General features: G+C 48.9%; 2 protein-coding genes across 2 annotated transcripts; one reads left to right on the top strand and one right to left on the bottom strand.

The window, feature by feature from the left end:
* The first annotated feature begins 4662 nt into the window (after positions 1-4662).
* FAHD2A (fumarylacetoacetate hydrolase domain containing 2A) lies at positions 4663-9878 on the top strand. Its single transcript, XM_006903218.1, has 7 exons — positions 4663-4904; positions 5807-6023; positions 7904-7963; positions 8206-8368; positions 9427-9535; positions 9647-9734; positions 9816-9878. The coding sequence occupies exons 1-7, from the start codon at positions 4663-4665 to the stop codon at positions 9876-9878; spliced, it is 942 nt and encodes a 313-aa protein (XP_006903280.1).
* A 454-nt stretch (positions 9879-10332) lies between these two features.
* GPAT2 (glycerol-3-phosphate acyltransferase 2, mitochondrial) lies at positions 10333-19210 on the bottom strand. Its single transcript, XM_006903221.1, has 21 exons — positions 19142-19210; positions 18883-18996; positions 17940-18013; positions 17422-17526; positions 17029-17157; positions 15706-15805; positions 15222-15355; positions 14827-14926; positions 14517-14729; positions 14010-14132; positions 13812-13894; positions 13472-13590; positions 12882-12952; positions 12539-12797; positions 12292-12440; positions 12052-12129; positions 11508-11639; positions 11308-11428; positions 11091-11156; positions 10833-10888; positions 10333-10449 (listed from the first exon to the last, which is right to left on the bottom strand). Exons 1-21 carry the CDS (start codon positions 19208-19210, stop codon positions 10333-10335), a joined length of 2412 nt encoding a protein of 803 aa, XP_006903283.1.
* Between the last annotated feature and the right edge of the window lie 5832 nt (positions 19211-25042).

The raw sequence follows: 25042 nt of genomic DNA, 5'->3' as shown, positions 1-25042 counted from the left end.
TTTTCAGAATTTAATCTTTGAGGAAAGGAGTTGGAAGAAATTATATTCATTAAATAGTGAAGTTGAGTTCTGCATTTTGGTGAGATGATGGAGTTGTCTAACTGCTCTCAAGCATCACAATGTATTGAAAGCATCACAGTATAACAGAACAGCATATATGAGCTTTTGCCTTTTAAGTCATTAATATCCTAATGGGAATTCAGTTTATTACTATCGGCTCATTGTGAACAAACCTACTTTGTTTTGGGGATGGTAACAGGAAAAAACTTTAGTCATAAATAAAAAACTTTGTAGAAAATAAAAAACCAAAATGTTCATGACCAAATAGAAAAAACATTAGGGCGTTGGAAAGCCTATGGGGGAGTGCTACTTTGCCCCTTGCGGTCATTATAAGTCAGAAGCAACACAATGGTGGGGGAAAAATAAAAAAGAATCCACTACTTGGTGCCGGACTCATTTTAAGCAAAACAATTCAGATCTCAGGTTCTTCAAGTGTAAAAAGTGTGCAAGCATCCATTCCCTCACTGACGCTGTTAGGATCAGAAGACACAACGTTCTCCTTTGTCATCTAGCGTGCTGCTAAACTTGGGTCTCCTTCACTGCACAGGCACGGAGTCAGAACGGAGCCTGGACAAAGCACATATTAGACAGAGGATATCATTCTCATTGCTGTCAGGTGCTTCCATTGGGTCTCCTAGGCTGTTAATCACAGGGTAGGAGACTGTCCCTCTTTCTCAAGGGAGCCACAGGCGGATTTGAACTGCCAGAGAGGCGACCTTTGGGTTTGGCAGCGTTAACTCCCTACGGGCTAGGCCGCCAGGGCAATTGCCTGAGACCAGCGGGAGGAAAATTTAAGGAGGCAGTCAATTCTCGGCCTCGCGAACTGCAGGTCGCAGGGTCTCCGCGAATGGCTTTACCAAGGAGGAAAACCACCGGAAGACCAAGAACTCCCAGCACATGCCACGATTTGTTGCCGCAGACAACGCGAGAGGCCTTCCTATTGGCCTTTATTCTCTGACATCATCAGGGAGCGCCCGCTTCTCACAACGCTCATTGGCTCCGGGTGCGCAGGCTGAGGGCGGGGTCGTCAGGAGTACTTTGCAGGAGTTGTGCAGCCTGGGCTGCTGTGTTCCTAGGTTGTCGGTGGCCGGAGGCTGCCAACCTTCAGCCCGGCACTCCGGCCCTGCCTGCCTGCTCCAACTCTGCCCGACGGCGCCGGACTGCTGCCAGGTATGTCCGCCTGGGCCAGTCAGTAGTGTCCACTTCGACGCGGTAAACCTCAGCTCCCCCGGGGGCCTCTGGCTGAGGAAGGATTGAGGTTTTCAGACGCTGCCGACCCCGTCGAAAAAGCGCTGTGAATGCAGGGTACAGAGGCTTCTATACTGTGGGAAGAGGATCTCATGTATGAACCCATAGCTTTCGCGCGGGTTTGAACTCTGCGCTGCATAGGCACAGTGGCCACTTTTCTGATCATGGTATGTTGGCAAGTGACTTCATGTTAGTCCTCTGTGTCCTCTTGTGTAGAATGGGGATGCGAAGTCTCTACCGGAGGGGAGGAAAAGGTGGTATGAGATCCTGAATGTGCCTATCAGGTGGGGTCGAGGAGCAGGTGACTAGCTTTATGTTGGAGGGCCCTCCTTATCACACCACCTTCTGGGCAAAAGTGCACTGGGGATGATAGAGGTCTCAAGGAGGAGGCCAAGTTGGATTTTCTTGTTTGCGCAACACCTGATTTCTGAACTAAGAACTAAAGTGCACAGGCTTATCGGCAGAAAACAGTGCCCATGACAAGCACTGACATTCATCTTAAATATTTAACAACTTGGAAAATTAACCCAGCAATCCAAATTCTACTTTGCAGTCCAAGTTGTTAATTCTCATGGAAAAGAGACATTATTTCCTAACATCTAGAGACTTTTCAGAGGAAAAGAAGGGCTGTGGCATGTGGTGGATGGAAGGCCTGGGCTGGGCTCTGCAACAGGTTAGGTTGTGGAGGCCAGGACTCAGTTTGGCGGGAACAGGTGATAAAGGAGGGAGGGTGGTGACCTGAATTCAGGAAAAGGTTCTAAAATATTAAAGTTGGGGGATGACCTCTCCAGCTCCCTGTGGAACCCGCTCAGTGGCACCATTCACACCTTCACACTGCTTCAGTATCACCTGGATTTGGACTGAGGTTGACAATGCTCATCCCTTCCCAAGTAGTAAAAAGCCAAGATCCTATTTCTATTATTCGTTTGTTCAATCAACCAACTTCCTGCAGAGCCCCTGTGAACTTGAAACAATGCTGGGCATTGTAAGATGGATGTGGGCCCTTAACTCAGGATGCCTGTCAGGCCTCAGCCTCTCAGGCTGTGTGGGCTGGTGAGGCAGGTTGGAGGCTATTCCTAAAAGGTCTGAATATTAGTAGAAGTTCTGTCTTTGTTGTATGGACTAGGGGAATACTTTTTAATCAGTCAGATAATAGGATCAAATTTGCATTTTAAAAATTGCTTGTGGCAGCTGAAAGGCCAGTTTCAACGTGGGTCTCTTGCTCCTGCTGGGGCTTCACTCTTGGATTCACGCTATGTTCAATGGCTGGGCCTGGGCTTAGCTAATTTCTAGTCCTGTTCACGTCAGCCCACCTCAGCATCTCTTTCTTAAGGAACCAGATAAAACCAGTACCCCTATCTTCTTCACAGCTTTGGTCACAGTTGCTGAGTCTTATTGATGTCATTTGTCTCTTCTGAGCAGGATAGCAGGGCTAAGTTTGTGTGACCTGTGTTGTTTTTACTTGCATACAGTGGTGTCAAGTACATTGTAAGATTCCAGAAAAACAGCAGTTGAGGGACCATTAGACTGTCTGGGACCTAGCGTGGTGCCACAGAACACTTTGAACATTTGTTAAAGTACAAGGTCAATGAAAAAAGAGACCTTCAGTGAAATGAATTGGTACAAATGTGGCAACACTTAACTCAAACAGTGACAACTGTTGTTGTTGTTGTTATGTGCCGTCAAGTCATTTGCAACTCATAGCGACCCTATGTACAACAGCCCTAAACACTGCTCTGTCCTGTGCCAATCACACTGCCTCTGACAAACCCATCCCGATTACCCCAGTTACTGAATCAATCCACCTCATAGAGGGTCTTCCCCTCCTCCGCTGTCCCTCTACCCTCCCAAGCATGATGTCCCTCTCCAAGGACCGGTCCCGCCTTACAACATGTCCAAAGTATGTCAGATGAAGCCCCAGAATCCTTGCTTCCAAGGAGTAGCCTGGTTTAACCGTCCCCAGGATGAATCTGTTTGTTTTCTTGGCAGTCCATGGTACATTCAATACTCTTCTCCAGCACCACGGCTCAAAGGCATCAATTCTCTTTCTGTCCTCCCTAGTCATTGTCCAACTCTCTGATGCACAAGTGATTGCAAAGACCATGGCCTGTATCAGACGCACCTTAGTCTCCAGAGACACACCGTTGCTCTTGAGTACTTTAGAGAGGTCCCTAACAGGAAACTTTCCCATTGCAATACGTCTTTTGATTTCCTGGCTGCTGGTGCCAAGTGTTGTCCTGTGGATCAGAGCAAACTGAAGCTGTGAACAATCTCAATCTCTTCGCCAACCATCCTGATGCTGCCAATTGGTCCAGTGGTGAGAATCTTTGTCTTCGTGACATTGAGCCTCAGTCCATACTGAAGGCTGCAGTCCTTGACCCTCCGCAGCAAGCATTTCAGGCTCTCCTCAGTTTCAGCAAGCAGAGGTGTGTCGTCTGCATAACGCAGATTGTTATCTTCCACCAATCCTGACGCCACACTTCTCCTCATAGAGCCCAGCCTCTCAGATAATCTGCTCTGCATACAGGTTGAAAAGGTATGGAAATAGTACACATCCCTGGCGTACACCCTTCCCAGTTTTGAACCATGCAGTGTCACCCTGCTGTGTTCTGACAACTGCCTCTTGGTTCTAGTATAGGTTTTGCATTAGCACGATTAAATGTTCTGGGATTCCCATTCTTCTCAGAGTCAGCCACAGTTTGTTATGATCCACGCAGTCAAACGCTTTTGCATTATCACTGAAATACAGATATACGTTCTTCTGGTATTCCCTGCTTTCAGCTAAGATCCATCTAACATCAGCTACAATATCCCTAGGCCCCAGGACTAGATGATATACCAATTGGCGTAACAGATGCTGCCCTAGATGTGCTCACCTAGTTGTGCCAGGAAATCTGGAGAACAACCACTTGGCCAACTGACTAGAAGAGAACTATATTTGTTCCCCTTCCAAAGAAGGGTGACCCAACAGAGTGTAGAAACTACAGAAAAATATCATTGATTTCACATGCAAGCAAGATTCCACTGTTAGAAGACAACGGTTAGGCTAGACAAAAGTCAGGTGGGGCCTCTGTGCTGCAGAGTCATGGACTCCATGGTGCCTAACGTCATCTTAGTGCCTGTAACTCCTTTTCTAGATCTGTTTCATACATATGTTGAGTTGAACAAGAATCATCTTATAAACTGGATATAAAGCAGGATGAAGCAAGCTGTAAATGTAGGCCACTTCCCACTTAGTATGCCAAGAATGAATGATGGGGTTAAGGGACTTGGGCAGCAGCTTGGTCAACTCCAGGATCTCACAGATCCGGGACCCCCTCTCTCCAGGGGCCTGCCTTGTTTCCACAGGTCCTGATGTTCATCTCTGTTAGAAGGAGGTTCTTCACAGTTCTTCTTCAGGCTCAGAGGACCTTCCAACCCTCCAGAAAGATGAGACTGGTTCAGTTCCAGGCCCCTCAACTGGCAGGACCTCGCCTGGGCCTTGAGTCAGGGAATAACCAGGGAGTCATCGACCTTAATGCCTTTGATGCCTCACTCCCAAAGACGATGATTGAATTCCTGGAGCAGGGAGAGGCTGCCCTCTCAGTAGCGAGGAGGTGCGTATGCAGCACTACTCTGCAGCAGATAGCTCACATGCTCACCCCACCGATATGTGTGTGTGTTCTGCAAGAGAGCAGGGTAACCCCACTTACCTTTCATATGCTTAAATGAATAGCACTAGAACACTACCACCACCCCTCAGTTCCTGAAGATGTCTCAGATTCTTCATTGCTACTGTGCAGTAACAAAAGATTGGTAATTACCTCCATACACCTCCTGAGGGCAACAGATGTGTCTCTACAGGGTAGTGATATGCCTCAGCTCACTGCCATGGAGTCAGAAACAACCCACAGCTGGCCCTCCAGTGGATCAGGCCCCTCACCTGGCAAGACCTCCCTGGGCCTGGAGCTTTCAAGAGATAACCATCTCTCTCCCACAGAGCTGCTGGTGGATTCCATCTGCAAGAGAGGTGCCACTTCCGGGTTAACAGAGCAATATCCTCTCTCCCAGGCCACCAGCTGCCCCAGTAATATGCAGCCCTAAAAGAGGAAGCTCTCTGTACTGTAACAAAGAGATTTCCTAAAGTTTATTGCCAAGTGTTTGTAGCGAACCACCATATGCCCAGAGACAAGGAGGCACAGGAGACAGTGGTGCCTCCAGTGAGTAGAGTGGAGTGACTAGAAGGGTGGGAGGAGAGACCTTTTCATTTATACCCAATTTCTCCTACATGAACCATTTATTACCCAGTTGGGGGAGGGGAGAGGTTAGCACTAGGGAACAGTAGACAGTGTTCTGATTTCAAAAGACAGTAAGTAGGCTTGATACACTGACTAAAGTTTGGTGAACCAGAAGACTTTTTAAAAGCAAAAGTTGTGTGGTTGCTGAAGGTCTCCAGCCCACCTCAGGGCTTGCTGACCTGCTCCCATCCAGCCCCACACTCCTGCTCTGGTGTCCACAGAGCCCAGAATGCTGCACTGCCAGTTCTGGCGCGGTCAGAGGTGACCTTCCTGTCCCCAGTTACTCGGCCAGACAAAGTGGTGTGTGTGGGCATGAACTATGTGGACCACTGCAAAGAGCAACATGTGCCCGTGCCCAAGAAACCCATCATCTTCAGCAAGTTCCCCAGCAGCATCGTGGGGCCCTATGATGATATCGTCCTCCCGCTGGAGAGCCAGGTCAGTGCCCCGCCCACCCCTTCACCAGAGCCCTCTCAAAGGCAGTGAGCTTAGCATCCAGCCCTCCAGCCTGGTGGGTGACCATTCTCACGATACTGCACAGAACAGCAGCTCCACAGATGTATGCAGTAAGGAGGCTGGCCTTGAAAAAAGGAATTAACGGGATCTCCTGATTCCACAGTGCCTTACATATCTTCATTGTGGAAAGTCAGCCACACACAGCCATTAAAAAGTCACCCGTACTATTACTACCGAGGGCTCATAATACCTCCCCAAGCTGTTCTACACCTGTATGCATGTATACTAATTACCTACCTTTGCTGATGTTGTTGATTGCCTTTGAATCAAGCACGACTCATAGCGACCCTATGAACAAAAGGCCTGAAGCCCCTCTACAACTATTGACATTTATCAAAGTTCACAGAGTTTCCGGATGCATGTTGTTTAGAAATGGATGCCTCTCCAGCTTCCAAACAGCAATGAAAACATTCCTCCAACCCTAAGTGCCTCCCAGGTTTAGGTTACTGCAGTGACCACTGTGGTCATGACCATAGTCTGCTTAGTAGTGCCTGATGCCTGATACTTGAGTCCTTTCCATTTTTTTTAACTTTTCTAAAGACTTGGACATCAATGAATACATGATTATTTCTTTTGAATAAACTCTTATAATTTTGGATGATGGCATCACAATATTGGCAGCATTAAAAAATTGTGTAAGAAATCCTGCCAAACTTAAATTGTGAAAGCAATTTATACATCCACCTCCAGTGTATATGCCTTTCCTAACAGTGAGTTTTTCCCCTCAAATTTTTGCCTAGAATACTTCATAAATTAATTGGCCTACAGAAAAGATGGTTGAGGACAGTAACATTTATGTACTCTACCTTGATTTTTATTTTGTATTTTATTGCATTTGCTTATTTCATAAAGTCACATGCTTTATTTTTTGGTGGGCAGACCAACATAGGTTAGTCATAAGTCACTGATAAAAACTTCATGTTTATCATACAAATAAGGACAGTGTCCTGCTTGACCGTAACACCATTATCAGGACTAAGAAAATGAACCTGAGAAATGGCACCTAACACTGCTGCTGTCGGCTGCCCTTGATCTTGACTCCCACTTCCCACATGACAGGAGGGCTGCCTCGGATGGATCTGCAGGAGCAGATCACGGGGGCTGTCCATCTTGAAGTTCCTGGTGGATCCTAATTTAATTGTTGCACCAGCGGAGTTCTTTGATATACAGTCTGTCTCAATTCCAGGGTTGGAATATTCTTTTACCCCAAAGATGACCATTTTGTATTTCTACATCCAGGATCAAAGCCACACACTGTATCCCTTTAGTCACTTTATTCTAAACCACAGGTCCACAGGGCCATATGATCTCTGTTATACCAACTCAGCTGTCACTGCAGTGTCAAAGCAGTCATGGATGATGCATTAAGTCCTTTTCCAAACTGGTTTATCATTTAAGTGAATTAATACTTTAAGACACTTAATATAGTAGAGGCACAGATTGCTAGACCAGACCAGACCACTGCCCTGTCAAGTTACAGCACCCCTATCTGACAGAGTAGAAGTACGCCCCAGGGTTTACCAGGCTGTGGGTCTTTTTAAGAGACTACACTGTGTTGCAGGAACTGAGACTTGGAACTCCAGCCCCCAGACACACACTGCACTCCTGTGGTCACTGTATGGAGGTGCACCAATGCCAGGGGTGCTGCCTGCTACTTTCCAAGCTTTATGGACCCAGGTTCTGCTCCCCATGTTATTTACTCCACTCCAGTTGGTGGTGATTATACATGTGACCTAACAGGTAACCTCCAGTATTAGGGTGCCACACCTGCAGCAGCTCACACTCCTGTTCCTGCTTGACAGGAGGTGGACTGGGAAGTGGAACTGGCTGTGATCATTGGGAAGAAAGGCAAGCACATCAAGGTGAGGTGGCAGGGCTGAGCTCCCAGCAGGGGCAGAGGGAAGGCCACAAGTCTGTGGCTAGTGCAGACGTTCCAGCTGTCACAGGATGAGAAGTGGTCAGCACCCTGATGCTGTTTTGCCCCCCCACCCCCAAATCTGGCTAGTTCTGACTCATGGGATAAAGCATTCACACTCCTTTATCATCGGATTTGGTGTCACTTGTCATCTAACCTCCATTACAGCCAAATCCCCTTTCCCAATAGGCCACAGATGCCATGGCTCACGTGGCTGGCTTCACTGTGGCACAAGATGTGAGTGCTCGAGACTGGCAAATGAAATACAATGGAAAGCAGTGGCTGCTGGGAAAAACCTTTGACACTTTCTGCCCACTGGGTCCTGCCTTGGTGACCAGGGACAGCGTACCAGGTAAGGTTTTACCCTGCCCACATGGTGATTCTTCCTCTGTCTATATATCTAGCTTCTGCCTCTGTTTCTAGCTTCTGCCTCTATTTCAGAAGGCAGGAATTTGGTTACCATCAGCATAGAGTCCTGCTTCAAGCAAGTCTCCCAGCCTCAGTCACGAGTTCTGAACAGTCTTCTTCCCATGTCCCCTCACCCTACAGAACCCGGCCACAAAGGTTGTGAAGCTACCCTTCAGTACCAGCTGGCATTCAAGACAGGAAGGATAGCAGTGTGTCACCAATGGGTGGGTCAGGTTTCCTCTGGCTGCCACTACCTAGAATAGAGCAGCCTTTGAGCTGAGAGAAAGTAAAGTTAGTTGATGGAGCATTATAGAGAATGGCTGACACAAAAATCAGTTCATTTCCTCAAGGGAGACAAGAGCACCAACAAGCCCTCACCTATGCAGTGTCCAAGCAGAGCACGGCAGCACTGAGCTAAAAGCAAGAGCACGGAGCCGAGGAGGGCAGTGGGCAAAAGTAGCCTCTGAACCTGAACCCACACGTACCATTCAGATGCAGGCAGGTCTAGTCCACACAGTGCGACCAGCCAAGGGCAAAGCTAATCATAAGGTTAACCTGTTTCTGCTACTTATTTTGGGGGGGCTGTGGACAAATCCGGGATCTCAGAAGAGTGGCAAGTTTTGATTAGCTCAGACATGCTCATGAGTAGTGTCCTACAATTATCAGGCATGTGAGGCTTTATTCCTGCAGGTATTAAGCCCTTTGCTCCTTTCATCGGATTTCCACTCAACTAGCCCCACATCTTGTGGTTATGAAGCAGTGACTAGTGCCAGGCACTCTGCAGGGTGGTGGGGATAAAGGAAAGGCAAATGGTGGGCCTCTACATTAATGAGACTGATGTGTGCATAGGATATGACTGGCCAGGGAACTCCAGGTCTCGAAACAGAAAGATCCTTGTGCACAGACCCTTTCACCTGACAAGTCCTGAAGCTTCAATGCTTTCCTGTTCTAACTAGAAGGGCTTTAAGGCAAGAGATCTCCCTGGGTGTTTTTATCTTTCAGACCCACACAACTTGAAGATCAGTTGTCGAGTCAATGGCGAAGTGATGCAGAGCAGCAGCACCAGCCAGATGGTATTTAAGACTGAAGAGCTGATTGCCTGGGTCTCCCAGTGAGTAAGATGGGGCTCATGTTGGTGACCCCTGTACCACCTCCCAGCCTGACCCAAGCCCAGGCCTGACCTGAGCCCATGGCCTCAAGTGGTCCATCTGCTTTGTCCCAGGTTCACCACTCTTTACCCAGGGGATGTCTTCCTGACTGGGACCCCCCCAGGTGTTGGTGTATTCAGGAAACCTCCAGTCTTTCTCAAGGTAAGCTTGTAAAAGGGTTAGGAGCAAGAAACCTGGAAGCTTGCCTCAGAAAATTCTAGCCTGTGACTGGCTCCATTACAGAAGGGAGACGAAGTCCAGTGTGAGATCGAAGAACTAGGCATCATCATCAACAAGGTGGTATGAGGGCTCCTGCCACAGACCTTTGGCCCAAAAAGAGCTGGAGACATCATTCCCACTGAGCTCAGCACAGGAAGGCTGTGTGGCAGACAAGGGCTCTGTCAGCCCCTGATGGCACTTCAGTCAATAAAGTTCTCAAGCCACAGCAGCAGCTTGGCTTCTTTCTGCTCCAGTCTTTTAGCATTTATTTCAAGGACTGAGACAGGGTGTTCTTATAGAATGGGGGAAGAAAGTACATATTCTATATACAGACCCTCATGCTGCTAAGCTTAGGGAAAAGGAATCCTCCAGTTCACCTGTTTATCACACCAAAGGATGGAAAAAATAAGAAATGGTAATGGGATGTCAGACTTCAAAGTTTTTCTAGTCCACAGTGTCTGCCAGGCTTCTCTCTTCTTGCCCAGGGCACAGCCATGCTGGGGTCTGAGAAGCTGGGGTCAACACCAGCTTCGCCCCAGTTCTAGCCACAGATAAACTGCCTGATGAACAGTTCTAGCTTCTTCTGATTGTCTCGGCTGGCAAATGTTGGGGACAGGTGGAGCATAGGGCCTGCAGGGCTTGGCATCTGCTGTAGCACCTGGGGCATGGAAAGCGCAGTGAGCGGGTACACCAGGGGAGATGTACCCCAGGGAACTGCAATAGCTCCTTAAGTCTCAGTGTACTGCCTCATCTCTCTCAAAGCACCCCCAAACATCACCTGTAAGTAGTAGCACGAGCCAGTGGTTTGAGAAATCAAGGGCAGGAAAACCATCCTATCTTCTCCAATCTATTGTCACCACAGCTAATTCCTAAGAGACCCTGAGGCAGTCCCAGGACTTTAGCAAGGCATCATGGATAGGGTAAGTCCCAAGGGGACACAACTAGTGTGGCAAAGCTGGGCTTCTGGGAACAGCTCAGTCAGGAGTGGGGGGTTGAGAGAGGGAGAAGGGCAGGCGGGTGGTGAAGATTGGTCCTTCTTACCCCCAAGTCTCTGAAGGTCCAGATAGCATGAGCAGCAAGTTTTGGGTCTACGCATTCTGGAGGGAAGAGAAATGAAGGTAGGGGTGGAGAGCACATAACCACTGGGCACAGGCTTATTCCTTTTAGGGACAGTGCTCATCTATCTACCTCTGCCCTCCCTGCCCACAGTTGGGTTACCAGTGCCCAGCAGGGGGCAGCAGCCACATGCAAACCCAGCCTTGGTTTTGCAGGTGGCCAGGCTGGCTACTTTGTACTCACCAAAGAACCCTTCTTCCTGGGCAGTGGCCTCTAAGAACTGCAACAGCTGCTCGGAGTAGCCCAACTCTGCAGGCAGAGAACAGACCTGGACCTGGACTCTGTGTCCACAGAGCCCTTTGCCACACACTCAGCTCCAAGGACAGTCAGTCAAGGGGATGGCTGGCATGGCCTGAGACAGGGCTAACATGGGTCTCAAGACTCCAGACTGGGGCCTCACCTGTGTCGGGCAGTTGCCCCTGGCAGAGGAAGGAGGCAGCTTGTGCAAAGGCCTTGAGCAGCGGGCTGAGCAGGCGGCAGAGAAAGAGGAAGAAATCAGGGCAGCGTGACTGCTGGCTGAGCTGGAGGAAAAGGCCAAGGTCAAACAGCCTCCAGGCCACTGCCCTTCAGCCCCCTCCCCAGAGGCCACTCCCAGCCTACCCTGAAATACCGGCCTTCAGCCTCCTCGAAGTCATCGCTGTCACTGTCAGTAAAGTCCCCGCTCGGCTTCCACAGCAGCCTTGCACACAAATACTGTCGCCCTGTATCACAGGCTGGCCGGGAGCCTGATGTCTGGGGGCCACAGTAGCCACTGTAAGGCTGGTCAGGGTTTAGGTTTATACCCCAGACAAGGCACATGCAAAAGAAGCTGACCAAGGGAATCCAAAGAATGCCCAGGGTCACGTCAGCCCATAGCCTGCAGGGTGAAAGGACCTGGGTACCCGGCCACGGCTATGTGGGCTAGAAATGTAGGGGACAAGAGTATAGAGAAAGCCTGGGAGGCACATGTCACTCAAGGGCACAAGTGGTCTGCCCAAATAGTGCTGCAGAAGTGGGACCTAGGCTGCTCCTGGCTGCTAAGGTAGGGGCTGCCCTTCCCCACAGCACACATGAGCAGAAGCCTGAGAGAAGCTGTCACTCAGGGGAGGGAGCTCCAAGAGCCCAGACCCCATAGTGGAGCTTTGTCTCCAGTTGCCCCACCTACCTCCTCAGCAACCAAGAGTCCACACTGGATGAGACGGTCCAGCACCTCCTGACAGTAGCAGTAGGAAGACTGGCAGGGCTGGGGAAGAAGAGGCACCACATGGGCTCAAGAAGCAGATGCCCAGTCGGCCCTTGAGTACTATCCAGGTCACCCCAGGGTTGGGAGTGGTCAGAATTGGCCCCTCCCACCACCAAGATGGGCAGGCCCAGGGCTGCACCAGGCTGCTGGGCAGGGTCTGACCTGCAGGAGCATCAGGTCCTGTGGTAGCAGGTGCAGTAGCAGCAAGATCTGGCGGTACAGTTCACTCTGGCTCAGCAGTTCCACACTCTGTAGCTCCCAGCACCCCTCCAGCGGCACTCTACCCGCAAGGAGCCCCCGCACAGCACAGGCTGGGGCAGAGGCCAAACAGCAGGGTGGGTGTGCAGAAGGAAGCTATCTCCCTTACCCATGCACATACACCTCACCCACCCTGGCCCTCAGGACTCACCACCCACAGCCTCACTCAGGAAGGCAGGCATCAGCTCAGCACTGAGGTGTGCGAGGTATGTGAGGCCTGGGCCAGGTCGCGGCACCACCAGCAAGTCCCCCTGGTGGACATGCAGCAGCGCCACATGTGCCTGCAGCAGGCTCAGCGTGTGCTGCACAAGGCACCTGAGCTGCCCAGAGAAGCCCACGTCAAAGCCACGCAGCAGTGTCTCCTCTGTCAGCCATGAGAACTCCCCCAGGAGCTGCGACAGGAACACGCCCTGGGTGGGCAGGGCAGGGCAGAGGCCTGAGCAGGAGGCTGTGGCCCTGGCCCTGGCCCTGGCCCTGATCAGATGCAGCCCTACCTTCTGGTGCTTGAAGAGCAGTAGTGTCGCCATGATTGCTGTGCTCATCACTGCGGAATTTGCAACGCTGGCTGAGGAAAGGATGCTGGTCAGGGACTGAGACCAGCTTCCTGGTTCCCCAAAATCTGGCAACCCTTTCCTCTATGGTAGAGGCCATATCCTCAACTCCAGCCTAGGGAGGATCCAGGAGGGCTTGACACATGGATACCATTGTTCCTGGCAGAGAATCAGCATTTATCAAATACACGGTGAAAGCTAGGCCAGACACTCAGGCGCCTGCCCTGTCATCCTCAAGCTCTAGTTCTGACATAATCCTGTTAGAAGCCCTCTCTCAGCCAGGTACTGTGTTAAATTTCTTACATACAAGATTCCAGGCAGTTAACATCGCCGATTTCAAGCAGTGAAGCTCAGGCTCAAAGGGGGAAGCATGATGAGCCAGCCCCTGGGGCTAGGCATGCCCAAGTGGTCTGCACTGGACAGCCCTGTGCCACCGTGCAGGCAGCCATTTACCTAGTGCTCCCTAAGGGAGGGGTAGGGAGAATAAAAACGGTTCAGAAGCACCACACAGGCCAAACGCAGGTCATCCTCACCATTAAGAACGTGACGGCTCAGCCTCCTGACCAGCAGCTGATCCTCTTCCTTAAGGGCCAGGAGGGGTCCAGTTACTGGGGTCCACTCTTGTTCCTTTTCAGTATCTGGGACAATAGTCCTAAGTTCAAGACAGAGATGACAATTTAGGATCAAGAAGCTAAAACTTAAAACAAGGCCTCCTGCCACCAAACTTAAGCGTGCATCCTCCCTCCCAACCTCTGGTGGGGAATGGCTCCTGGTCCAGATTTGTGGGTGTGAACACCCACCCAGGGGAGAGACTGTCAGCTCACCCACCACCTGAGGTCTTCTCATGCCTGTGCCCACAATCCCTGTTCCTACCATTGACCCAAAACAATGGGCTTCAGCAGCTGCTCCAGGGTCTGCCTGCTTCCCCAGCAGCTTCTGGCGTTGATGGTGTATTCCTGCCCAGAACATAGCTCTCAGGTGGCTTGCCAATGGGGACTGTGAGGGCCAGGCCCCAGAAGCTTGAGAACAGACTACAAAGCTCAAAGGCAGCCTTGCCTAGCTCGGCCTTACCTGCAGGGAGAAGGGCTGGGCGAGGTGCACACGGACACAGGACCCACGGCGGCTGTGCCAACAGTGGTACAGGCCCTGCAGGACAGCCAGAGCTCCCGTCCACAGGCCCAGCGGTGGCAAAGGCTGGAGCAAGACAAACTAGGTGTCAGCACGCACGGGCCATGACTCCCAGCACTGGCACTGCCAGCCCACCCAGACCTCTAGTGATAGGCCCTCTGCTCAGTGCCAGCCTACTCAACTTTATCTTGTAACCAATCTAACATGTGCTCCCAATCTCTTCAATAAGCAGAGGCAAACATTCCCTTGCAGAATTTTTTTGATGATTAAATGAAATGATGAATAGAATGGGCTTAGCGAAGGACACAGAATGACTGTAGGGAGTGGATTCCTTTACACACCTTCCCTTCACCCCAGCCCTATGGGGACACAACCATAGGATACAATACTGTGCCTTCTGTCAACAGCCAGAGTCCACTTGAGGGTCCCCAGGGGCAGGGAGTGTCTCACATGGTATACGTCAGGCCGTGCATCTGGAACCACATCATAGGTGACAGCCACCGGCACCAGCATAACATCTGAAACAATGCCCGCCTGGACAGCCTGGACCACAACTCCCAGCCAGGCCTGGCCTAGGGCGGACAACCTTGGGCCCTGAGTCCTAGGGGGTTCCTCCAGGAAGATGAGCAGAGGCTGCCCACTGACCAGCAGCTGCTCTATGGTCTGGTAGGGGGTAAGAAAGAGGGTGAGCATCAAGGCCACATCAGAAGCAGACCCTGTACCCTAAGCCTGCCCCTTACAATCAGCAGGGTGTACTCACTGCATGAACCACAGTCCTGGCAAGGATCCCCTCAGAGCAATCCAAGGAGAGGTTAGCCTCTGGAGGCAGGAAGAATCCCCCAAGTTTCCTCAAAAAAGTTCTGTAAAGAACAGGGTAAATCTTGATAAAGGAAGGGGTTCCAGAGACAGGCTGACAACCCTGGCCCATTAAGGTCAGAGTGGGCCCTACCTGAACATACCAAGGCCAGGCAGGACTTTAGGGCCTGTACCCAACCCTCCATCTGAGCCCCATGGACTGCTGGAAAAGGGTAGGAATCAAGAGGCCAGGAAAAGGGCCTTTGGAGAGCTGCTACAGAAGGCTCCCATACACTCCCACATCCCCTCTGTCCTAGCCTAGGGACCTCTCCCCTACATGTCAAGGGCACAAGGCTTTACCTGAGAGCAGGGGAGCAGGCATGGGGGTCCCAAGCCACACGAAGCACACCCAGGCCCTGGGCAAGCAACACAAAGGGCAGCAGGATTCCATCCACAAGAGACTTGTGGGTGGAGAGGAAGACAAGCGGTGAGCCCTGCTCCAGGAAGAGACAGAGGGAGAGCTAGTCGGCTCCCACCCCAAGCCAGGAACAGACACCACAGCAGCCTCCACACCCAGAGTGACCCCAGAGGGAGGATGGCTTAGTGGGACACTTCTTTCTTCTAAGCACAGTTCCCCAAAGTAGAGCTTTTTCAGTAACTGTCAAGGTAATATACTGATAGAATACTTAAGACTATGATAAAAAGACATCAAGGGAAACCCCTTAGGAGTAGGACTGTAAGACACTAAGAGGAAGTCACCAAAGAGCAGAAGATTCTCCCACCAGCTGATGGAGCTGGTCCTGACTTTAGGGCTCATCCCAGGCCCATGGAGGGCCAGCCTTACCGCCTGGGCAGCCTTGTGAACCATCTTCATGTGACCCTTATGGAGCTGCACATTCAAGAAGAAGCAGTTGAGGAGCCGTAGCAGCACCCAGCTCAACAGCCTGGGGAGTAACATCAGCCTGAGGTGAGGCAGATGCCACTATCTAGAAGCCCACAACCTACTCATCAGCAATCCTCTAAAGCAAGGCCTCCTGCTCTGCACTCTACAGAGAAAGCGGTGCTCACACAGAACTGGGGCCTGCCCACTGATGTCTTTACTATGGCCCTGTCTCCATCCATCTCAGGAACCTCAACACAGCTAGCTGACAGTGACACATGTGGCCCTGAGCTTTCTTTCACTTGGTGACTTTGTCCATTCCCTCTGTTACAAACATCACCTTATCTATGCACATCAAACCTTGGTAAGTGGGTATCCCTGGATCCAGGTTGTCTTCTGAATTCTAACATCCTACGAGTTATATGCCCAGTGTCTCCATGAACATGTCAGGCACCTGAAAGCCTTTACGTCTCAACGCTCTTTTCCTATCCCAGGAGACCCTTACTTCATCCCAAGCCTCTCTCCTCTCTACAGACACCAACAGCTCTCTTATGATTCCTTTTTCCTTTCACTTCCCTACCCCAACATGCAGCCAGCCCATCAGCAAGTTCATGTCATTTCACTTTGATTTCTCAAGATACTTTATTCAACTTCTGCTGTCACCACTCTATCCAAGCCATCATCATGCCTCCCCTAAACTACGAAAATAGCTCCAAACGACCTTCTGGTGTCTACTCTTGATCCCAATCTGGCATTCTCTACTGAAGACCATTTAGATGGTTTTCACTGTACCCTAAAATCAAACCCAAACTTCTTTATGAGCTGCATGATTTAGTCCCTTCTACCTTTCAGATGTATCTCAAACAACTCTCTTTCCTTTTCTAGTTCCAACCACATGAGCTCTATTCCCATTTCTGAACAATCTGAGCCTTTCCCTACCTTTCCAGTGCCTTGGCTAATGCTAGTCTCTATCAAATATGGTCTTGACCTTCCCCTTGCTCCCCCATGTCAGGCTCCCTCTCCTCTTCAAGTCCTGGCTTCTAAGTCTCTTTCTCCCCCTCCAGTCATTCTCAGCCTCACCCTTTTACTCCCTTCTTGCACATGTGCTAGATTAGTGTGTGCTGGGGACCCTTCTCTTTATGGGAAGGGGAGGAAGGGGTGACATCAGTCTATAGGCTATTCTGGCAAACACATCCTTCAGCTCTCTCATAGGAGTGGAGTCCAGTTCTCCCTCTACAGAAGAGCAGGGACCACACATAAGGAATAACAGCACTCAACATAAGTTACCTTAGAAGCAAGGGGCGTGGCGGGGCCTGGATATAGTCCAGGATACGCTGTACCTCTTTCTTCACAAGGCCTGGCACCTGACTCTCCCCGGCCCCTCCAGGGGCCCTCCCTGAAATGATGCTCTGCACCCTGCAGCATGGGGTCAGTGGTGTCAGAAAGAGGCAGGCCAGGGCCCAGGCTCTGGCTACTGGTTGAAGCACCCCAAGTTATTTCACTCTGTCCCACCACTTCCTCAGAGCCTCTCATATGCACTCTCCATTGTCTTCATAATCTTTTAAGAAGGGATCCAAATCAAAGCTATTACTGGAAGCCTCTCTTCTTTAGCCCAGAGCCTTTGTCATCTCTCAGAGGATTCCAGAGATATCAGCCAGAGCCCAGTCCCTGTCCCCTTACCCAGGGTTTTCCATGATCTGCTGTGAGACATTCTGACAGGGGGGTATATGCTGCTCCAGTGACCACAGGAAATAGCAAAGCCTCCGAACCAGCCAGCCCCGATACCTGGATACAACCCCCAGAACCAGTGAGGAAAGTCTGAGTATTTCCCAACCCACAGGGCTCCCTATGGGCTATCCAAGCAGGAAAAGATCCCACCCTAACAACTCAGAACCCAGGTCTCAGATCACCTGAATTTAGCTTATCACAGAGCAGGAAGAACCACCTGACTGTGACCCATTCCCCTCACTTCTCCAAACTGGGTAGGGTATAGATTAAGGACCCAACAGTGAGGGTGATCAACAACTGTTCATGGAAGAAACCCTGGGAAAGCATGAAGCCTGGCGCCCCTGGCCTGTGGACAGCAGAGAACAACATGATCCCTTCTTTTTTCATCAAAAGAAGAAACTGGCACAAATAACAGGGGCCCAGCAGCTCTTAGTCCAAGGGACTCTGCCCACCACCCCATCTCTGGATACCTGGTGTTCTCTTCCTTCACCAAAATCACATTGCAGAAGCCGAGATCCATGATGCTTCTGTGGAAAAGGGACTCCTGTCCGAAAGAGACAGAGAGCACATGTACTGGGGCCTTTGCACTCGACAAAAGACACCCCTTTTTTACCCACCCTCCTCAGTCTCTCTGCCTGACAGCTGACCAACTTTACCAAGGGACAGGTCCATGTTACTGCACTCTTCAAAAGCTGTTGAACCTATGTTCTTCACTTTTCAAAAACTGTTGAACCCTAGATCTGAAACTGGCTCAGTAGAAGGATTCCCTGGTCAAACTGGGAAGTTCTGCTTTCTGCACAGAAACACCTTTTTTTTTTAGAAACACCTTCTTAGTAACAAACATATTAAAGTCTTTGAGAAGTGCTGAAGAAAAGAGATATTTACTTTACCTAGAATTCCCCAAACTTATTCTGATGAACCCCTTTTAGGGGTAACATTTATTAACTTCCTATGGAACTAGTAATATCGGAAGAAGAGAGAAACAGATCTACCTGCATCATGTGTGCATAAATGTTTGTGGGAGCTCTTTTATAATTCTCAAGTCTCACAGCATTAGTGCACAGCATGGCTACACAAGAGGCCTTCAAATGGACAGGGTTCCCCGAGAAGTCTATGATCAATCAGACTTCAACTCTCTGACCCCTCTGTATTTCCCTAACCAATTCTATCACACTGCAATGCCAGTGCAATCATTATTATTAATAATAACTATTATTATTGTCAATACCACGCCCACAGTCTAACACCAGTGAGTTCTCCCACACGAATTATCTAAAAGACAAAAGCAGAAGTATGGAGCAGAAAACACCAGAGCTCAGAAGGATATAAAGAACTGACTTTGGAGAACTATAGTTCCTGGAGTCAAGCTAGTCCAAGCTTCTCAAGGTAAGGCCTGGCCCTGCCATTACTCACCCAGCTCTTGGGCGTACAGGTCTGGCAGCAGCGGCCCACAAATGGGCGATACTTCCCCAGGAATGGGGTGACAGCCTCCAGCTTCATCCCAAAGCCTGAGTACCACAGGTTGGTCTGGGAAAAGGTCACAGGAAAAGGTTAGAGGACTCAAAAGTTCTTGACTAAAAGGGAAAGAATCCAGCAATGGATGGCCCAAATCCAGTGAGAGGGGTGGGTAACAGGGGACAGATGTTCTGGGAAAGGGGTGGTACTACACTACCTCCTGGCCATAGTGTCCACTCTTCTCATTCTGCTGGGTCTCCAGCCTAGCTCTCAGCATGGTGTCCATGAGGACCCAGGAGATCTAGGGCTCAGCTGTCTTGGTCTCTCCCCACAGCACCTAACCTGGGGAGAGAATGGAGGGAAGTGCCTGGAGTCTTGGTCAGTGCCTAGGGGTTTCTAGGGTGATCCCCAAGCCCTTTATTCCTGACAAGCTGGCTGTGATAAATAAGGAGAACTGCGCTGGAAGCTGAGAAAGGGGCTCAAATCAAAGCTTCTTTCCATCCCCACATTGGTCCCACTCAGGGAGCCAGCTATCATTAAAAGGTCTTACAGGAACTTTTGTTAAGATGACAATTAAAACACAACATTTTTATTTTAATAAAAAAATGTCTTGCAGGTCAGTCTAATGAATTATTTGCATTATCCTCACCCTAAGACACACATGCCACCTGGGAGCACCTTCTACTTTCCTCATCATCTCACCACATTCTGCCCACTGCTCAGTCCATAATGGCTCTGATCATATTCTAGGTTTTCCCTTCTCTCCCTGAGTCCTTCAACCCAAGCTTGTAGGATAACGAATTATGGGAAGGTATTTCACCTCCCCATATCATCTTAGTGTCCTAAGGGCAAAAGCTACCACTACCTCAACTCTTTAGACACCAGCAGTCTGTCCTGTACAGCCAAAGAACTCAGATAAGATTCAGTGACTGTAACTTCCATATCCCAGAATTCCTCTGCATCTCACCACCAGTTTAGCTCTCAATTAGTACAATCTTGAACCATAGTATCCTTCTCCAAAGACTGGCCCTTCCTGGTTACATATCAAAATATATGAGACAGAGTCTCAAAATCTTTGCCTCCAAGGAGCAGCCTGGTTTTACCTTCTCTGGGACAAACCTGTTCGTTCTCTTGGCAGTCCATGGTTTGTTCAAAACTCTTCTCAAGAATAATTCAAAGTCATTGATTCTTTTTCTCTCATCTTTGGTCACTGTCCAGTTCTCTGATGCACACACAGCAAGTTACTGCTAAGACCATGGTCTGGATCAGGTGCACCTTAGTTTCTTAACTGACATCCTTGCACTACAGCACTCTGGAGAGGTCCCTGACAACAGATTTCTCAAATACAATTCATATCTTGATTTCTTGACTACTGATGCCAATAATATTTATTGTGGAATCTAGCAAGCTGAAATTGTTAACAACCTCCAACTCTTCCCCATCTATTATGGTGCTGTCAATTGGCCTAGTGGTGAGACTCTTTGTTTTCTTGGTGTTGAGCTTCAATTCATATTTAAACCTACAGTCCCTGATCCTCTACAGCATATGTTTCAAGCCCTCTTTAGTTTTGGCAAGTTAAAGTTGTATCATCTGCATAACATAGGTTGTTGATGAGTCTTCCTAAAATCCTGATGAGTCTTCCTCACAAAGTCCAGCCTCTCGAATGATTTGTTCTACACAGAGACTGAAAAGATATGGAGAAAGGACACATACCAGACACACTCCTTTTCTGATTTTAAACCAAGTTCCTTGCTCTGTTATGATGATTGCCTCCTGGTCCAAGTATAGGTTTAGCAGGAGCACAATTAGGTGTTCTAGGATTCCATTCTTCTCAAGGTTAGCCACAATTTGTTGTGTGATTCCCCCCCAGTCAAATGCCTCTGCATAGTCAGTGAAACACAGACATTCTCTAGTGCTCTCTTTCAGCCAAGATCCATCTGACATGGGCAATGATGTCTCTGTTTTCATACCTCTTCTACACCCAGCTTATATTTCTGGTAGTTCTCTGTAGATGAACTGTTTCAATTGCTTTTGGAAAATCTCAGGATTTTGCTTGTGTGTGGTATTAGTGATATCATTTGATAATTTCCCTATTCTGTTGGATCACCTTTGTTTTGAGAAAGGAATAAATTTGAATCTCTTCCAGATAGTTGGCCAGGTAGCTGTCCTCCAGATTTCTTGAAACAGTCTGGTGAGCACTTCCAACAAGCATCTGCTTGTTCCAAGAGATGATGAGGAAAGTAGAAGGTGCTCCCAAGATGGTAATCCATCAATTCCTGGGATCTTGTTTTTTGCCAATTCCTTCAGAGCAGCTTGAACTTCCCCCTCCATCACCACTGTCTCTTGAACATAAGGTGTTACATGAAATACTTTTGTGTCAGGCAGTTCTTTTTTTGAGAGGTGACTCTGTGTACTCCTTCCATATTCTTCTGATGCTTTCTGGATCGTTCATTATTCTGCCCACAGTACCCTCAAGTAGTGCAACTTGAGTCTTAAATTTGTTTTGTTCCTTCACTTAAGAGATGCTGAGCAAGTTAGACCCTTTTGATTTTCTGATTCTAACTCTTTGCATATCTCATCTTAATTCTTTGTCTTCCTGTGCTGCCCTCTGAAATCTGTTCAATTCCTTAACTTCTCGATGTCTTCCCTTTGCTTTGGCTTCTCGGCCCTGTAGTGCAATATTCAGTGTCTTTTCTGACATCCATCTCGGTCTTTTCTTCCTCCTCTGTCTTTGTAATGACCTTTTACATTCTCAATGGATAATATTCTTGAGATCCTCCTACAGCTCATCTGGCCTTCACTCATTAGTGTTCAATGCCTCTAAGCTTTTCCTGAAATGGTTTCTGAATTTAAGTGTGATAGACTCAAGGTCAAATTTTGGTTCTTTGGGACTTAATTTTCTTTAGCTTCAGTTTGAATTTCCATATGAATGGTTGATGATCTGTCCCATAGTCATCACTTGGCCTAGCTTTCACAGCTGATATTGAGCTTCTCCAATGATTCTTTCCATAGATGTAGTCAATCTGATTCCTGTGAAGACCATCAAGTGAGGTCCACGTATATACTCCATGTTTCTTATGTAAAGGTATTTACAATGAAAACAAAATCACTGACTGTACAAAATGCTATCATTTTTATCTCCAGCCTCATTTCTGTCAACAAGCCTGTGTTTTCTGGCTACTGATTCTTCTTTTCCATTCCCAACTTTTGCATTCCAGTCACTCATTATTATTATTCGTGTATCCTGGCTCCATGTTGTTTGATGGGTTTCTAACTGCAAAAGTTGGTAGAAATCATCTATTTCCTCCACCTTGGCTCTGGTTATTGGTGCATGTATTTGAATGATGGTGGTATTGACAGGACTTCCTTGTATGCATATGAATATTATCCTGCCACTTGCAATACTGTATTTCAAGATAAATCTAGAAATGGTCTTTTTAACTATGAATGCAACTCCATTTTTCCTCACCTTTTTATTTCCACCACATCAGACTCTATGATTGTCTGATTAAAAAAGTCCCATGCCAATCTATCTCATTTGACCAGTATGTCAATATTTACCTATTCCCTTTCTCTCTTAACAATATTCAATTTACCTACATTTATGCTCCTCACGTTGCATGCACTAATAGTGTCTGTTGTTCATGCCATCAAACTGAGTATGACCCAGAGCGACCCTCTCAACAACAGATCTGAACCCTGTCCTATCCTGTGCCATCCTCACAATCACAGCTGTATTTCAGCCCATCCCTACATTCACTGTATCAATCTGTCTCGCTGAAGGTCTTCTTTTCACCAACCTTCCACCTTTCCAAGCATGATGTCTTCTTCTAGCAAGATACTCAAAGTATGTGAGACGAAGCCTCCAAGGAAGACTGGCTGCACCTTCTCTAAGACATTAAACCAGCCATTAACAGAATCATGGCACCTGAAATACACAAGTTCTGGAATGTTCATCCCACTTGCACTTCCTCCTTGAAAAAAGTTCTCAAAGGTCACTGGCAGGTGACACAGGATATTCCCCAAGTGAAATTGCAATCTAGGGACTGCTTTGGAAGGAAGGTGGCTACTCCTCAACCTCACACCACCTTTTCCTTCAAATCTAAGGCCATAGTTCTTTTCTATGCTCAAGGTGGCTGGTTGGGGGCAAACTCAGGTCTGGCGATTACCCTGATCCAACGACTAAGTCAGCTACTCAACTCACCAACACTTTATCCTCTAGACCCGCAAAACGGAGGTTTGTATCTGGATGTTCCCACCACCTTCTGAGCTGCAAACAGCCTGAGAGCCAGATTCCGTTCCCATGGACATTCCCCGTTCTGGCGCATACAGCATCCTAAAAGCCTGTAAGAAGTTCTAACGTTTAAAACACGCAGCTCGCTATCTGCAAAGGCAAGCTCTCCGGCAGCTGCTGAGACTGCTGCAGCTGCTGCGAGGCATGCGGCCCTGGCATTTCAGGGTGCTGGTATCTTGGAGCCTTGGCATCTCAGGCCACATCCTGCAAGGCTACGGTCCCTTCTGCCCACTAGTGCACGCCCTCATCCGCTGCCACATCACTTAGACCTGACACCTGACCCCCATGCATCTATCTGAGTTCGAAGCCTGTGATGAAAGGACAACACCCAAATTGCTATCTCACTGTTCTTCAACCCAAAAACTGCAGCGAGGACTTATTTTTTTTACGCCTCTGCCGCGAGAGGTCCTCACAGATCGAGGCGGTGTTCGTTCGCTGACAGAGACACTCAAAGATGAAGTGCATGCTGGTTGGGCCCAACCTTGATCCCTCCTGGACGCTCCATCAGGGACGCTCCCCTCTCTGGGTCCAGAGGGAAGCGAGAATAACAGGAATGCAAAGAACGACTTTTCAACGCTAACTCCCATATTATGGGACCCCCCAGAAGGGCTCAGACGCGCACCAGGCCCCACAAGGCCTGCCCTAAGCCAACTACTGCCTGGCTCCTGAGGACCGACTAAACCCGGCTCTCCCAGAGGGAAGGTCGCTGGTCAACTGTGCCCCACTTCTGACCTGACCCGACTCCCGCGGCACCAGCAGTCTCACCTCACAATCACAGCCAACTCCCGCCAAAGCCAAATCGTCGAAGCGAGGAGCCTGAAGACCCTGAAGGCCTAGCTCAAGGGCCCAGCGTGGCGGACAGCCCTGACAGCCAATCAGGACTCGCGCTGGGCTCGAAGCCCCGCCCTACGCAGTGCTTCACGCTGCGCGACCACGTTGGGGGGCGGTGAGAGCGCAGCGAATAGAGGGTGGAGTGTTGGGGAGGTAGGTGCTTGTTCTTATTTATAGGTAGGTTTAGAAATTCTGTTGGGACACCTGGGAACCTGGACTCACGTGAGATTCCAGGGGTACCTGAAAGCTGAACAAGGACTCATAGGTAAACCAAGGTCTAAGAAGTTTCCACAGTATACTACCCTGGGCTGGACTTTATTGCTTAGATGTTCTGTGCCATCAAGTCAGAACCGATCCATTGCTGACCCTCTGGTGGGTTTGCAGAAGCAGTAAATTGCACAGGAGGAAGGAAATTGCCCTTCCTTCTCCTACAGAGCAGCTGGTGGATTCGAACCATGTGCTTTTGTGTTGGCAGCACAGAGAGCATCATCAGGATCCAGCTTATAGTCATTAAAAACAGTTCAGTGTCACTTTTTAAATTATTATTATTGTTGGTTGGATTTTTTTAGAAGCTAGAACCAACTGCAAGATGTCTGGGTTTTAGCTGAGCCTATGGCCCATGTTTATTCTGGTGGGCAACCCTAAAGTTTCACTGCTTGGTACTTGCGCTGCACCAGGTGATAAACCCACCTGGCTTGCCAGAGGATTCTAGGGTTTCAGAGCAGATGATGTAATGCTTCAAGAGCAAAGCCATATCTTGGGCCCAAGTACACAGAAAATCTATTCACACCCTTACCTCTGAATATGACTCCTGAATACAGCTTGCCCACCTAGGCCTCCAGGGTGTAGTTGTCTCTGTCCCTTACTTGAATCACTTTATCTACCCAGGAAATAGTATATCTTTGTTTACTTTAACTAAGTTTGCAGTGCCCTTTCAACACTTTTAGAATCCTTTCGGGCAATTAGTATACCCTAAGATTATGAAACTGGGCT

The sequence above is a fragment of the Elephantulus edwardii genome, unplaced genomic scaffold (assembly GCF_000299155.1).
Source record: "Elephantulus edwardii isolate Elephantulus edwardi_28Jun2011 unplaced genomic scaffold, EleEdw1.0 scaffold00541, whole genome shotgun sequence".
In the NCBI taxonomy this organism is placed as follows: domain Eukaryota; kingdom Metazoa; phylum Chordata; class Mammalia; order Macroscelidea; family Macroscelididae; genus Elephantulus; species Elephantulus edwardii.
This window is presented reverse-complemented; position numbering and strand designations above follow the sequence as displayed.